The 17,751-nt window shown below is 35.7% G+C and overlaps 1 protein-coding gene across 2 annotated transcripts in view; it reads left to right on the top strand.

The window, feature by feature from the left end:
* RASGRF1 (Ras protein specific guanine nucleotide releasing factor 1) overlaps positions 1 to 17,751 on the top strand; it is a 208,526-nt gene that overhangs the window by 79,833 nt on the left and 110,942 nt on the right. For both annotated transcript variants that reach the window (XR_004232452.1, XM_012542350.2), the window contains exon 3: positions 904 to 1,051. Coding sequence is in view for 1 of the 2 variants with exons in the window: in XM_012542350.2 (XP_012397804.1) it covers positions 904 to 1,051 (148 nt within the window). In the remaining variant the exon portion in view is untranslated. The remainder of the gene's footprint in view (positions 1 to 903; positions 1,052 to 17,751) is intronic.

Raw genomic sequence — 17,751 nt, 5'->3', positions numbered from 1 at the left:
CGTGATTCTACAATTGTTAATGCTATATTTTTCCTTCAATTACCTTTTATTAGTATGTTTGTATATATATTATCTATTGCACTCACACCCGATTCCAGGAGAATGTAACTCCTTACAGGTAAGAATTGTTCCATTTTTTTAAATCTTCATACCTCAGTATCAGATAATAGTGCCTTATACTCAGGACAAGCTTAACAAATGTGTATTTAATTAAAATGAGATATTTAACTAGATTATCTCAAAGGTCTATTCTTTCTCTAATAATTTTATGTCTAATTTCATCTGTCACACATTCAACAATCTCAAGAATCTAGCTCCTTCTTACCTATCCAACTTTATCCAACTTTATTCACAACTTCTCCCCAACTTGGATCCTTCATTTCCTTTCATATTGGAATTTCATATTTATCCTTTCATATTGGATTTTGAACATACCATTTTCATACATCTCCTCTTACATATCATTTCTTATACTTTTTCCCTTGCCTAAAATATCCTATCTCTTAATCACTTGAACAACTTCTACCCATCTATCATGGTGCAGCCAAAGTTCTACTTCTTCTGTGAAGCCTTCCTTGACTACTTCAGTTCTCATCTCCTACCTCCCAGATCTCCTAAATTTGTAGTTTATACCACAAAATTTGCTTTTAATTATATGCTGTCTTGATCTCTTAATTTTGTGTGGGAGTGGGTATGTTACTCTAATCTCTTCAATTTGTTTGTCTACTACTGTGCATAAAACAGTGCTGGACATAAAAGAAAGTGTTCAAAAAGTCTTGGCTGCTGATTGATTGGTTGTTCTGTTAAGGAAAAAGATAGAGGATTATGGGAAGTGGAGGCAGGTTTGTTTTATGGAGGTTTTTTGAGTGGATACATATTTAAAATGCTCCTGTTTCTGCACAGTTACAGGAACTTGGCCACAGAACATGAAGCTTTAATGCAGAAGTATCTCCATTTGCTTCAAATTGTGGAAACAGAGAAAACAGTTGCCAAACAGCTGCGACAACAGATCGAAGATGGGGAGATTGAGATTGAACGGCTGAAATCAGAGGTAACTACATTCAGCATGCCATGCTAATCATGAGCAGATCAAAGAATGATCTGACTTTATTTCATCCTTAACTTCTTTATTTTCATGGTCATACAAATCATTGAACTGTATAAGTAATCTCCAATTCATCTTTTCCAGCCTCTTTCTAGCAAAACCTTCACCAGAGTTTCTGATAATCTAATAAATTTTGGTTTGGAATTTCAGATCCTTTTATTCCCATTCTTTTCCTGAACTAAATTTCTGGTGAACATGAGAAGGAAAAGCTAAATGCCTAGAACACAAGAAGCAGGAAAAGGGAAGGAAAACCAAGAGCCCTATATAAGCCTCAAACTGGATGGTTAAGTAATAAATAATATTAAAAGGACTCTTTGGGCAGGGATGGGTAGGGGTAACAAGTCTAACTATAAAAAGTAAAAGAGAGTTATCCAAAATTCTCAACAACAATAAAAGAAAGAAAACTGATAAAGCTACCAAATATTAATGATACCTGCTAGGAATGAGAGACAGAGAGAGAGAGAAAAAGAGAGAGAGAGGGAGGGATGGAGAGAGAGAGAGAGAGAGAGAGAGAGAGAGAGAGAGAGAGAGAGAGAGAGAGAGAGAGAGAAACAGAGAGACAGAGAGAGAGACAGAGAGAGGAAGAGTTGGATTGAGAGTAGAGTGAACTTAAAGAAACGAAGTGTATGACCCGCTAGGAGAATAAACATATGGAAAATCAATATGCCAGATGACCAATCACAAAAAGATATGGTTAGCTGAATATATTTGATATTGTTGTTGTTGCTGATCAGTCATTTTTATCATGTCTGACTCTTTGTAACCCCATTTGGGATTTTCTTGGCAAAGATATTAGAGTGATTTGCCATTTTCTACTCCAGTTCATTTTACAGATGAGGAAACATTTTATGTTATCAAGCCTTTATGAGGAATAATATTTGCTTATAATTGCACAGTACTCTATGGTTGCAAAGCACTTTACATACTTTTTCGTCATATCAAACCTCAACAAAATGTTTAATGTTATAGCTGAAAGGCAGTGAAATAGAGTAGATAAAGAATCTGCCTCGGAAAAAGGAAAATCTGGGCTCAATTCCTACTTATACCACATATTGACTATATGATCCTGGGCAAGTCACATAATTCTCCTTATCCTATAAATTGCAAGAAGGTATATTGGCAAAAAAAAAAAAAGTCTCTTCATTGGTGAACCTTTTTCCTATTTCCTAATGAAATCACAATATTTCACAAATGAAATCCAATATTATAATACTCAATTTTACAACCAGATAATTTCATATAATATGGTGGAAAGAGAAAATTGGACTTCATTTCAAATCCTGCCTCAAAAACTTGACCTTGGGAAAATCTTTCAACCTTTTTCCATTCCTCAGTTTTCCCATATATGAAATGATTCAATGGCTTCTAAGTTCATTTATAGCTCAAAATCTTATGATTTATAATCCTATGAAGGCCTGGGTTTGGCTACTGGCTACCCTCGGACTTGGTGAGTATTTTTACCTCACAGTTTCCTGATAACAGAGATTGTATTTGTACCTCCCAGACTTAGTATAGTTCTTAATACATAATATTAATGCTTTTTGATTCATTAATTCACTGTAAAATGATTTTAGTGCCTAATTCTTGGCTTTCTTTTGAAGATAAATAAAAGGTATGCTAAAGTTCCTCGTACTTGTAAAGTACTATAAGTTGTGAGCTACTGTTTGCCCATGGAATTTTAATTTTTTTCTTGGTTTCTAAAGACTGTTTTTTTTTCCTTTAATGATTTGACCATTCATTTCCCACCATTATAATCCTTGTTTCAATACTCAAAGCCTTGTTTTCTCAAACACAAGAAGAACAAATTGGAGAAAATGTCCAAAGGAGTATCTTCTCCTAATTGATAGACTTCTTTTTTATCTCCAGAAATGTGATCTACCCAAGGTCACACACAAATGTGGCAGAATCAAGCCTTACATATTAGGTTTTCTAACTCCATATCCAGTGTTGTTCCCCCACAATGCATTGATTCTGGTGATAGACTTAAGCAATGCTTTAAATGGCTAATTACATCCTCAAGCATGAAGAAGAAAATCTTGAGATCAGTTTCTCACTAGGATATTTATCTCCAGCCAGTGTAGCTAAGCTTCAAGCAACACAGGAGAGTGGGGGCAACTGCTTACTTCCATCAGTCTTCAGAGTGGCGCTACTGGAAGCTGAAAATTGCTAAACCAAATGGAAAGAGACAAATGAGCAGATGCCATTCAGAATCCATACACTTTGTGTAGTATTCAGGGTTGAATATAGCCTGCTTAAAAATAGGAGATTGTTTAATAAAGAGCAGTCTTCCAGCTGTGTGGGCTCAGCATGCTATACATAGCTCCCTTTATTTTAAGGATCTTCTCAGCAGCCTGTATCTCCAATAGCTTAGCCCTTCCTCTTTTAAGAAAAAAAAAAAAAAACCAGACCAAATTTGGTAGATGTGGGAAATGGCATTAGATTCAATGATATGGAGATCAGTTTGATCAGGAAAATAACAAGGGCAGAAGATTAACACTAATCAAGCTTTTAAAATGAAAAAAAATGTAGAAATACATGGAACTATGGAAGGAATTGTAAAAGGGATCACTGAGAAAAATGAGGCCCACCCAGAGCCAAAAGCATATGCTCATTATCCAAATAATGGTAGAGTTAAGATTAGAACCCATTTTCCCATCTCTGCATTCAATCATCTTTGCCCTATGTGTACCTTAGTTTCAGTTTTATAATCGATGTCTCTGCCTCTAAAAAGAGAAAGCATATACCCCTGAGTCCTAATTGGTTTAGCCATTTGTGCTATATACCTTCATCTCAAAGTATTCCTTCTCAAAAATGACCACATTATAATAAATAATATTTATATCATGCTTTAATGTTTACAAAGAACTTTATATATCTAACCTAATTTGATTCCCCACAACCTCATTGTGAAGTAGAGACTATTATTATCCCCATTTCACAGAGAAGGAAACTTAAGATGTAGAGAATTAAATGAATTACCCGGGCCACATAGCTAATGTCTGAGATAGGCTATGAATTCAGAGCTCCTTCCAATTCTAACTCTAATACTCTACTAAGTTAAAAGGATGCCTCATCAGTGGTCATTGTTCTCCCTCTGTTCTTCTTACTGCTAACTGAGTTAAAGATTGCTAAATAGCATCGAGATTGGTTAGGAATAGGACCAAAATAAACACAGTTCAACTGAACAAGTTAAATTTGATTTGGCAAACAAGTATTAAGTGCCTACGATGTGCAATTCATTACACTGGTCACTGAGGGTGCAAAAATAGAGATGAAGTCATACCTAAAAGAGTTTACAACAATTTTGTGGTAATGATAAACTCATGGATCATATGACCATAGATTGAGAGCTGGAAAGAACTTTAAAGAACATCTCACTTCACTTTTATCAATATGGAAACTGAGACCTAATGGTGTTAAATGACTTTCCTAAGGTCCTACAAGCAATAAAAGCATGGTAAAGTAAAGAAGATACAGACAAAGATAACAATACAAGTTAATGGTCAAATAAAGCGGTCTGACAAATTCAAATAAAGGATAATTTCTAATTGGGGACAGGAAGGAAAGACCAGGGAAAGCTGAATGGAGAAAGCAGACCCTGATCCAAACTTTGAAAGGATAAGTGTAGATAGGTAAATATTTAGGGGAATAAGAATTATTTCTACACTCATGGGATTATATGGGCAAAAATATGGGGTTAAAAAGGTAAGATGATATCAAATAATGCTTGTCTAGTTGTCTAGTTTAGCTGTAGTTCAAAGAGAAATTGTTTTCCAGGAGAAAAGAAAATTTTAAAACATAAATGACCAACACTATGGAAAAATTTAGAAAATATGGGAACAAGAGCAGCTAGTTGACATAATGGATAGAGCACCAGCCCTGAAGTCAGGAGGGTTTAAGTTCAAATCCAGACCTCATACACTTAGTACTTTCTAACTGTATGATCCTGAACGAGTCATTTAACCCCAATTGCCTCAGGAAAAAAGAAAAAGAAAGAAAGTATGGGAGCAAGAATACTTATGATGCCATTTGAGATTTCTAATGACTTACTATTATAAATGGCAGAATTAAAAGTCATCTTGGAAAGAACTAGGTAAGAGGATGCAGTGGAGAAAACAAAGAAAGAAGTCTATGTGCCATACTCCAAAACTGAGAAAGACAAAGGTTAAATGACCTCTCAGTGACACACAACTATTAAGTATATTATGTAGAATTATGAGCAGTAGTGTGTGATGTTTAACAACCAGCTTTGGGAGGGAGAGGGGAAAGGAAGATATATGCATGACATACTTTTAAGTTAATCTGCATTTTTTAGGTTTTCTCCTTCACTACCTTAAGTCTCAACAGTCAACAAAACAGTAAATCAAGTCCACATACATAGTATTTGCCAGTTTTTGAGTTATAAAGGCTCACAATGACAATTTAAAAATCAGCTCCCACAAGCCAGTTAGAACTGACTTCAGCACACACCTGATTATAAACTCAACTCTTCCTGATTCCAACTCTAATGTTCTATTCCAGGGCTTCTTAAATTTTTTTCTACTTGCAACTCCTTTTCACTCAAAAAATTCTTACATGACCCCGGATATGTAGGTATATAAAACAGGTATACAAATCAAACGTTTACTGATAATACATCATAATTTCATGACCCCCCATATTCAGTTACAAGACCCCATATTGGGTCACATAGCACAGTTTAAGAAGCTGAATATTCAGTACATCACCTAGCTACAAGCCTAATAAAGGTTCTTTTTATGGTTGGAGGAATTCTCTGTCCATACATTCATACCAGGTTTCTCAAATCATTCCTTGTTATGTTAGAAGTCAATGAGTTCTTTGACCCTCTCATATATATCTTCATTTCCAAGTCAGCAAAGAACATTCTGAGCTCCATTTCCATATCAAGATCTCAGGATCAACTTCTAGTTCAAAACCAGAGAGGGAGGATTATAGCATGGTGCCATATATCCTTCTGATAATCCTTTTTAGTATTGCAAGGCAGAAATAACAACTGAATACAGGCACTATCCTTTTTAGGGAAGCTGGAGTCTAAAACAGATATTTATGGTTGGATTAAATTCAGATAGGATTGAAAGAAAATGATGAGAGAGGATTTTAAAGTGAAGAATAGTATTAACCACATGATAGATGAAAGGATCAAGAAGGTAAATGAGAAACTGGCAATATGGTTGGCTCAAATAATGAAAGAAAAGATAACAGGAAGTTAAATGCTTTCTCATGGAATAGATTGTCTGCAGAAACAAAGTGAAATGGGGTGCTAACTTTTTAAGCAAGAGAATTTCAGAGAATCCAGGTAAAAAACAAACTCTCTAAAGGTTATTCAGAGTCTCTAGGGTAGACTTAATTCATAGCCTAACATTTTCTCAAGACAAAGTATCCTCCAATGTACCTATCCTAATGGGGAAACACTTTCATATTAATCACTTGCATTAAGAAATCCATATTAATTTGGAAGATGCACTTCTAGCAAAAAGCAATTCTACAACTCATTTTCAAAGGCTTATGAAACTTTCAAGACTGACTTTAAATTAGATCTGACAGAATATAACAAGTGGCAAGGGATGAATCAAAGATGACCAGAAACTGGGAAGCAGAAAATAAGAAGCTAAATTAAATCAGACACTGGCAACCTGTGATTGCCTTGGGTGAAGGTGCTGACTTTCCATGAAATATTGAAGTAACTCCTCTCTGTCTCTCTGTCTCTCTGTCTCTATCTCTCTGTCTCTGTCTCTCTCTCTCTCTCTCTCTCTCTCTCTCTCTCTCTCTCTCTCTCTGTCTGTCTCTCTCTCTCTCTGTCTCTCTCTCTCTACACACACACACACACTTTTTCCTATCTGATATTCACTGCTAACCACCACTGTCTCTTTGTAAAAGTCAGCAGCCTTGTAGAAAACAATTAGAAAAAGTAGTCAGGAAGGGAAAGAAGAATAGGGAAAGATAAAGAATCTTTAAAGAAGTTGTACCTGGTGAGAAAATGATAGAGAAGGAAGCGATGGCTGAAAAAGTTCAATGGGTAAAGGATAACTTTGATCTGTAGCTATTTAAGAGCTCAATGAATAAAGAATTACATGGAGAATTGTGCTATTACCACAAATGTCTTTTTTGTGCTCCACTGTAACAGCAGTGTATATAGCTATCCACATTATCTAGGGAGCTCAACATATCTCACCTGGGTGTGTAGGTACACTCTTGGTTGGTTCATTCATTCCAATCTGCTTCAGGTCTAAATTCCCAGAGAAAGACCACCACCAAATAACTACACTAAAATTCTCTCAGGGTCCTGGGACTAATCCTATTGAAAAGAAATATACTCACCTATTTATTATTCTAGCCCTTGAATTCCTACTGATGCATTTTTATTTATACAACTAGCCAGTCATAATACAATACAGTCACACTGTGTGTGAAATTTACACAGCTATCCATTCACAATTACAATTTTAGAGCTTAAAAATAGCAATTTACTTAGCAATAAAGCAAGAAATACTAATAACATTATGTGTTGTCATTCACTAAAATGAATAGATAAATAATAACATTCATCACAATCAGTAATCATAAATCATTTAATCATAAAAGTTAAATACAAATGAGTGAAAAACTGTAACACCTGCACCTTTAAAGTCTTATACATGGTCCTACCACCTAATTTTGTGCTTCTATGTTTCTTTGATTTATATTGGGGGTTTTTTTATTTTTTAATAAATAAAAAAGGTTTTTTTTTTCTTTTTCCTCTATAGACCATCAGATTATTCACATACAAGCAGGGCATCATTCTATACTATTCGCAAGATTATTTGTCTTGATATTTAGACTTTGGTTGATTTTCCATCAAACTCCATCTGAAAGCTATGTTTCTTCAAATATCTTTTAATAGGTTCTATTAAAATGCTTTTTTTATTCCTTTTAGGTATTGAAATGTTCATCTGTAACAATAATAATATCCCAAATTCATTAATAATTGATATAATTCTTTTCATTTACATAAAAATACTTTTCTCCCTAAACTTAACTGCTCTGTTTGAATGGAGTAATAGCTAAATGCTATAGTAAATTGCATCATGTTCAAGTTCAAGTTATTTGAGGTTATTACCACCTCCTATAATAATAATTTTAAAATAATGCTGGACTAGATTTCAGGTGAATTGTAATCTTATTGTGATTGTTTCACTTACTTGCTTTCTGAATCTGGATCAGAAAAATGGGCATCCAGGTAGGTAGCACATTAGATAGAGTGTGAACCTGGAATCAAGAGGACCTCAGACAACTTACTAGCTATTTGACCTTGGAAAAGCTACTTAACCCTATCTGCTTCAGTTTCTCATCTGTAAAATGAGCTGGAGAAGGAAATGGAAAACCTCCCATGTTTCTTTGCCAAGAAAACCTCAATAGGATCACATATAATCAGGCATGACTAAACAACAATTCAAATAATCTCAACAAGCATTTATTAAGCAGTGTCTTTTCCCCAGTTGTTAAATTAAGAGGTCAAACTATGGGTTCTGAGGTCCTTTTTAGCTCTTACATTTTACTACATTTTTATTCAATTTAATAAGCATTTATAACATTCCTTCTGTATGCTAGGCACTGTGGTAAAACCTAATATAAAGGCAAAAATGAAGCAATCTTTGTCTTCAAGGAGCTAGCCATCTACGGAGAGAAAAAACATGGATAAAAATAAGTAAATATAAAAGATATACCATGTAATGAGAGGTGAAAAGAGAATATTCCAGGCATGGGATACAGCTTGTACAAAATCACAGAGTCAGAAAACAGATTGCCATGCAAGTAGGTCAGTTTGGCTAGAACATTGTAATGTGAAATCTGTATAAAAATATATGTTGGAATCAGGTTGCAAAGGGCTATAAATGCCAAACAACCAAACAAAGAAGTTAGCATTTTATCCAAGGAACAAGTTGAAGTTTTTGGCAAGGGGCATGACATGAGCAAATCCATGCTATAGGAATGCAATTGGATACCTAGGGGGAAAACGGACTGGAGAAAGCTGAGAACAAAGAAGACAGAATAGAGAAGACTATTTAGGAGACTAATACAATATATACCATGTTGGAAGTGATAAGGAACAATAAGATGGAGACCTAGTATCTTTTCCAATTCTCTCAAACTCACAAAACTCCTAAAAATAAGAATTATTCAGGAAAGAAAGCAAATGTTGTTGTCTCCATAAGACTAAGATGTCAATAAATTGACCAAGATGACAACCTGATCAATTAACAACAGAGAACAGTAATCCCTTATCCCCAACATGCTCCCACAGAATTTATTTCCCCCAAGCCCCTATTTTCTAAAAGGGCAGCACAACCCAAACCCTATCTGCTGTTTGTTCAGCAGATTTCTGCTCTGGGATCCACTCACACTACTACTGCAGTTTCTGTCAACAAATACTGACCCTACCCTCATTCAACTGTTCTATAGCAGGGCTTCTTAAACTTTTCCCATTCTTGACCCTTTTTCATGTGAGAAATTTTTAAGTGACCCCAGGTATATAGGTCTATAAAATAAGTATACAAATTAAATATTTACTGATAATAAATCATAATTTTGCAACCCTCTACATTGTTACATGACCCCATATGGGATCAGGAACCACTGTTTAAGAAACTTTGTCCTATAGCAACAAGTAGCAAAATTCAACTAAGTCCATTTACTTCTTCAGCACTCTTATTGAGGCAGGTAGTATAGGAAAGCAGGAAGTGTGATCTATCTGGGACAGCAGCACCTTCAATAGTTTTTAGCCAAACTACTGGGCTTATAACCCAAGGAGATACTAAAAAAGGGAAAGGGACCTGTATGTGCCAAAATGTTTGTGGCAGCCCTGTTTGTAGTGGCCAGAAGCTGGAAAATGAATGGATGCCCATCAATTGGAGAATGGTTGGGTAAATTGTGGTATATGAATGTTGTGGAATATTATTGTTCTGTAAGAAATGACCAGCAGGATGAATACAAAGAGGCTTGGAGAGATTTACATGAACTGATGCTAAGTGAAATGAGCAGAACCAAGAGATCATTATATACGTCAACAACGATACTGTATGAAGATGTATTCTGATGGAAGTGGATTTCTTTGACAAAGAGACCTAATTCAGTTTCAATTGATCAATGATAGACAGAAGCAGCTACACCCAAAGAAAAAACACTGGGAAATGAATGTAAACTGTTTGCATTTTTGTTTTTCTTCCCAGGTTATTTTTACCTTCTGAATCCAATTCTCCCTGTGCAACAAGAGAACTGTTTGGTTCTGCACACATATCTAGGATATACTGCGACATATTCAACATATATAGGACTGCTTGCCATCTAGGGGAGGGGGTGAGGGAGGGAGGGGAAAAATCGGAACAGAAGTGAGTGCAAGGGATAATGTTGTAAAAAAATTACCCTGGCATGGGTTCTGTCAATAAAAAGTTATTATAATAAAAGAAAATTGGGAAAAAATCATTTTTAGCCAAAAGCCTAATAATTAGAAACAACTAGAAGGATGCCAAAGGATGCAAGCTACACCATGCCTGAAGTAAAAGAGATTGACATCTGACCAGACTCATTTCTATCCTCTTAAAAAGTTCCTTGGGCAGAGACTGAGTCCAGTCAAAAGTTAATTCCAAGAATGAGTTAGCTTTTAGGTATAGCTTTTGGGGACCTGTCATCAAAGAAGGAGTCAGAAAATGAGAAATAGGGGATTGTAAGAAAATAAAGACTGAAATTACCAAAGTTCTCAAAAGGAATAAAACAACCTGAAAGCCTCAAGCATGAAGAGCAAGTCAACAAAAAGATACTAGTCTTGACCTACAACCCTTGGTCATATTCATAACAATTTACATTTATAGAATACTTTTCAAATAAATTTCTATATGTTGAGGGATAAGGCACCCCAACAACATTTGGGGGAACCCAGGTCGATGTCACAGGTATAGTGAAAGAATTTGCTGACCCAATCTCCAAGTTAAATGGGCAAAGAGTTTATAACACCGACAACAGTGGGCTAGATTCCATAAGGGATTTTAGCAAGGGATCAAGGGATAGGAGATAGATTTATATAAAATTGATCAGAGCTTCATGTTACTTATTTTCTAACTTTATGGCTTGCAAGTAGGTTTAAGGGGTGATCTATTCACTATTATCTCAGGAACTTGATCATTACTGACCAACAAATTATTTATCTAACAGTCAGTAATGTTTGTAGGACTATTCTAAGGCCACAAATCATTAACAGACAGGTTGTTAGAACAGGAGCGCTCTTAAATCAAAGGGCTTCAGGATTACTAATATATCTAAGAGAAGAAATATTATTACATTTCTAGGCCAGAGGACTTTTACAATTACTGGCAAACAGATTGTTAGAGCAAGAGCACTCTTGGGTCAGAGGGCTTCAGAGTCTCTGCTGTCTCCCCTACATCATATACACATCTCATTTAAACCTCAAAAACAACGTTGTGGAACACAGGGTAGATATTATCACCCCCATTTTACAGACAAAGAAGAGTTCAAATAATTTGCCCAAAGCCACTAATAAAGGGCAACATTAGAACTCAGGTCTTCCAACATCAGGTCTAGAGCTCTTTCCATTACATCACACTGGCTCATACCAATGGGGTTTAACAGTACCTGTTATGCACTAACATATATTCCTGTATATTATGCACTAACATACAATCTAATCTTTAAACAAATAATATGATTCTAACTGCTTTGCTTGTCCTGTAATGCCAGAGAAATTGAGGCAAAATAGAGATTGGTTTATAATTTTTTAATGTGAAGAGTTTTAGGCTAGCCTACTGAATGGAACTTGGCCCCGAGGAATTGAGGTAGGGAACTTTTATAGGGTTTTAGCTAAACAGGATACATAACGTGAATATACAATCTTATAGGGGAAAAGAAGGCAGATTGGGGGGAGTAAGGACACTGGGTGGGCAGACAAGCCATAATTCCAGGAAAGTATCATAACTTAATCCTGACAGAATAAGGGACAAGATAAGAAGGTTAAGGGCAGGAGACAGTGAGGCAAGGGGCAATACTCAAATAGAGGGGGAATTATACTAGCAAGGATGGCGATAATGCACCTGGATTTTATGATACAATAGTACGTAAAGTGACCAGAGCTTCAAGGTCTTTCTTGATTCAATTCTCCCAGTCTTAATGGCAAGGAAGGGGGGTGGCCATAATAATTTTATTCAGGGCATAACAATTCCAGGCATAACAGTTCATTTATCAAAAAAAAAAAAAAAAAAAAAAAAAAAAAAAAAAAAAAAAAAAAAAACTCTCCTCATTACATTTTTTGCCACTAGTCCCAACTGAGTACATATCCTAACATGCCAATCTCCAAGGAGAGAGACTAGTGTTAAATAAATCATGTGCTTCTTTCTCCTTTTCCTCCCTTCTCTATCATCCCAACCCTTCCTTTTGAACAAAAGTGAAAATGAAGCAGCCTGGAGTTTTCAAAAATTGTTAAGAAAAAGGAGAAAAGCAGGAGTTACAACCAACAATTATCAAGTAAAAGGTAGAAGAATGAGTTTGGGAAATTAACATAGGACTAGAGCCAAGTGATATTTCCAATCTATAGAATTGTAGAGTTGGAAAATATATCAAAGATCATTTAGTTCAATCTCATTTTGATTGGTGGTTCCCTACAAATGATCATCCAACCTCAATGATGAGAAACTCATTTACTCCTTTTGGGGCCCCAAAGTTCTTCCTTTATATTGACCCATTATCTGCCTCACTGTAAATCTCACCCATTGCACTTAATCCCATCTCACCCATTGCACTTAATCCCATCTCACCCATTGCACTTAATCCCATCTTCTGGAGTAAGCAGAATAAACCTACCTCTTCTTACTAACACTCTTTCATACTATTAAAAATAGCTATCAAGTGCCTCGAACTACCACCACATCCTCAAGTCTTTTCTTCTTCAACTAATGCTCAGATGGCGTGTTTTCAAGTCCACACCATCCTGGTTGTTCTCGAATTATTGTCATTCTCCTCTTTGTTGTTGTTGCTGTTTTCATTTTTTTTCAGTCATGACTGACTCCTCATGACCCCATTAGGGGTTTCCTAGAAAGATACTGGGAGTTGGTCATTTCCTTCTCCAACTTATTTTTTAGATGAGAACACTAAGGCAAACAGGTTAAGTGACTTCCCAAAGGTCACACAGCTATTAAGTATCTGAGGCCATATTTGAATTCAGGTTTTCCTAACTCCAAGCTGGCACTTTATCCACTGTGCCACTAGCCATTTCTCTCTTCTTTATAGTAGAGATCAAATATTTCATTTCAATGTTTAAATTTCTCAGGGCATTAAAAAAACAAGCACTTCCCCTACAGTTAATATTTCTCAGTTTGATCCATTTTACCTTCTACTCAGAACTGAGGAGTCATTTTAGATCATTAGTTGAGGGTGCCAGGAAACAGAGTCAGTTTAGCTTTTAAAGTGCTCCATTTGATCAACTAAGGTATTCATTCATATGCCATTTTGTGAGTGGACTTAAAGAAACAGAACTGGGATTTCCTAAGGGAGAGGTCTCCTGGTTTCATGGGTCATGTCTTCAGATACCAATTAACTGTCTAAATTTAGAAACAAAGAACCCTGTATTGCAGTAGTATCAGCAGGCATTTCATTGGATTTTTCCCCCTCCTGGTCCCTAACTTGAAGACAGATCTACCCAATGAGCCTCTATGAAAGTGACACATCTAGAATCCAGCATGAATCATGCAGCCCAGAACAGAGACAGGGTTTTGTGGCTGCTGTTCCTGACAGGAAGAAATTGCTGAGATATCAGAGGAAGAGCATGGTAGTATAGGTCAGTTTACTGGTGGGTGCCACCTAACCTTGTTATTGAAAGTCTGGTGGTTTTGGAAACAAAGAACCCAGGTTCTCATGCCTCCTGTTTTTTAGTAATGTGACCTTGGCCACATCTATTCAATTCATTGCCCAATCTCAGTTTTCTTATGTGTAAAATGGGGATAATGATATCTGCAAGACCTATGTCACAGAGTTATCATTAATTTCAGATGAGTTAACAGTGTTGAAGTGTTTCATATAAATAAAAGCTATTATTATTGAGTGACCGTATAGTGTAATTGATTAAGAACTAGTCTTGAAGTCTAAGGGGGGGGGGGGGGAAACTGGGTTCAAATTCTACCTCTGCCATTGAGCCTGACCCCCAAGCAACTCTCTAAAACTTTCTAAGTTGCAAAGGAATGCTCACCTGCATTGACAGTTTCCTCACTGGCAATTTTATTTGAAAAATGAAGCTCAGGGTCTGAATTTTTTTAATCAATATTATTATTGAGGGGAAAATGGCATGCTACCACATCTCTTCATATTTCATAACTTTCCTATCTCTTTTCCGCTCTTCTCCTTGATTATTTCTTTCATTCCTTTATCATCTCCTGTAGCTAAGATACCAGCAGTGCATTCAATGGCATCTTCAAATATTCAAAACTGGCCAAAAATGACCAAGAATACACTATTTGCCCAATGAAAAAAATATATATATGCACTTCCTTCTTCCACCCCAGAATTAATGTGTTTAAGGCAAGAGTCCTTAGGGTTTGTAACACTGGCACTATTCTGGCACTTGGTTAAGACTAGAACTTTTATTTTTAACTATTTCGTATATTTTTCCTTGTCTTCCTAACAAGATTATAACTTGAGCTCCATGAAAGCAAGTACTTATGATTATCTTGCATTCTGCGTACTATGAGGTACTCTTTCTGTTCCCATACTGTTGGCTTTAAAATGAAGACTATAAGTTTTTTGAGGGTAGGAATATAAAAGTTATTTTTAAAATTTTGTTCATTTGAATTGAATTATTCATATCTTTCCTTAAATCTACGCAGTCCTCCTTCTACTTTTGTCTCCATTTTTGCCTATTAAAATCTTAAATACTACTTCTACCATGAAGACTTCTTTGATTCTACCACATTTCCAGTTGTGGTTCTATATTCCTATAGAAGTTATTTTTTAAATTTTGTTCATTTGAATAAAATTATTCATATCTTTCCTTAAATGTATGCAGTCCTCCTTCTACTTTTTGTCTCCATTTTTGCCTATTAAAATCTTAAATACTACTTTCACCATGAAGACTTCTTTGATTCTACCACAACTGGAAATGATACCTCCCTTCTCAAAATTCTCATCTTATCTTCTTTGGTTGGTATAATGAACTTATCATTTTCTGTTTCACATAATAATAGTGACTACCATGGCATAAAGAGAGAAGATAGAGGATTAATATTGAAATAGTGATGGGCTGATGAATGTTTACTAACAGATTTAGGGAGGTGGGGGGATATTATTATCTCCACTATTTTCCTAAGTGTGGCCTTAAAAATAAACAAAACATTAATTCAATCCTGGATTTGTAGTGTTTCTTGATTTCCAAAGTTAAATCTGTATGAACTAAGTCCAGCTCAAGCTTTCTTTGAAGCTAGAAACAGCTAGCTTCAAACATCATAGCCGACATACAGACTGTGAGAAGTTGGCCAAGTCACTTCTCAGTATTCTAGAATTATTCTCAAAGACTCTAAATTGCAGAAAAGATATCAAGCTGCATCAATAGAAGTCCCTAATCTATAAATCTCCTGTGTCAATGAAACCCTGTCTAGTCCCTATTCCTATTATGTGATATAGTTATTCATACACAGTTCTTTTGTCCCCTACAGATATTTGAAAGTTCCTTGAGGACAAGACCAGAGTTTACTTATCTTTGTATCGCCTACCACCTAGCACACATACTTTTAATATGTTTCTTGAATTGAATGAAGTGTATCAGCACTAACTACTTATTGAATTGAATTTCCCTAAAGTGTTTGAATAGAGAGAAGTGCCTCAGTCCTCCTTGATTTAATATAGCATATCAATCACCAAATTGGAGAGAGCTCCTCCCCAAAAATCCTTCACCTGAATGCAAAACTAATGGATTTGCTCTCTGGCATTTGTGTTCTTTGAATACTCTTTACCCAGAATTCTGAAAATCCAAAAATAGCTATGGTTCTCAGTTTGACATAAACCTGGATGTGGTTGCTTTATTTTGTCTTCCAGATGTTTACTTGACTGGCTGTGGTAAGCCAATTGACTCAGGGCCAAAGAAAATTCAGGGAATTAAACACTTTATTAATGGTTCAAACTCTGGTTCCCTGTGCTTGCACTGTTTTTTTTAGAATTATGATATCATGGGCAAAGCAGCACAATAAATTCCTAATGAAGTACTTTCCTTCTAGTCCTGAATATGTTACTTGGCTTTATGACCTTGGTCAAGATTAAAGCATTAGTTTCCTAAAATGAAAGGAGTTAGGAATAGTTAGGTGAAGCAGTAGATGGTGTAATGCTGGAGAAACTAAGCCAAGATGGAGGTTAGAGAGTCATAATAATTAAATTTATTGGAGAGTAAATCAATTGACTGGATTGGATTCTCCTCTCCAAGGAACCAGTATCGAATGTGGGATATAGAGATTCTTTATAGGGTGACAGAATAATGGGGAATGGATACGGAAGACATAATGGGGAGGCACCGGAGATGGGAAAGTCATCTGATATTTTAATGGAGTAAAAGTATCTGATATTCTAATAGATTGGGATGGGGAACAGCATCTGATATTCTAAAATATAAAATCTTTTATCTTTATCAATTATTCTGATGATCAAGAGGGAAGGGTGGTATGATAACCTGAAGTTTGGGGCAGATGAACTGAGGTAGGGCAATTTAAGGAGACTGTGGCATTACAATGGAATACTAGCCAGGAGGACCTGAGTTCAAGTGTGACCACTTACTAATTGTGTAACTTTGATGGGAGGGAGGGAGTAAAATAAAATGAAGGAATTTAGGCTTCATCAGGTTCTTTACCTTTTGTGTATAGTGGACCTGGACCCCTTCTCACAACAACATTTTTAAATGTTTAAAATAAAACACACAGGATTATAAAGAAAACAAAATGCTAATGAAAAGATAAAACTTTTTTCCCCATCCAGTTCATGGACTCCCAAAAATATATTCACAAATCCTTAGGGAGTTTATGAACCCCAGGTTAAATTCCTCTTTGGAAGAAATGGTCACGAAGATCCTTTCCACTCCTAAATCCATAATCCTAAAAGTAAATTTATCTATATCCAACATGCACATTTTAAAAGATTTGGAAATTAAGAGATAATATTATTAGTAGTAATAATAAATAATATCTACCATCTATATAATTCTTTAAGGATTGTAAAGCACTTTATATATGTTATCTCATTGAGAATCATAACTCTTTGAAGTAGGTACTTTTATTATCCCCATTTTACAGATAAAGAAACTGAGCTAGACAGAGGCTGATTTGCCCAGGGGCATCCAGTTTATGGTTTCTAAGACCAAATTAGAAGTCAAGTCTTCCAAACTACATGCCTAGCTCTTTTATCAGCTGCCCCATGTGCCTGCCTCTGTGTGCCTTAAATGACTTATGAAAATTCATCTTCTGAGGCTTCTTACCATCCCATGATCAATTACACCTTTCCATCACATCATTATATAATTGTGGACTTTCTTGGACCACTAACAAACAACATTATCAGATATGTCATTACAGTGACACATAGAAAATGCTAGGAAGAGCAGCTAAAAATGTAGG

The sequence above is a fragment of the Sarcophilus harrisii genome, chromosome 2, assembly GCF_902635505.1.
Source record: "Sarcophilus harrisii chromosome 2, mSarHar1.11, whole genome shotgun sequence".
Classification (NCBI taxonomy): domain Eukaryota; kingdom Metazoa; phylum Chordata; class Mammalia; order Dasyuromorphia; family Dasyuridae; genus Sarcophilus; species Sarcophilus harrisii.
This window is presented reverse-complemented; position numbering and strand designations above follow the sequence as displayed.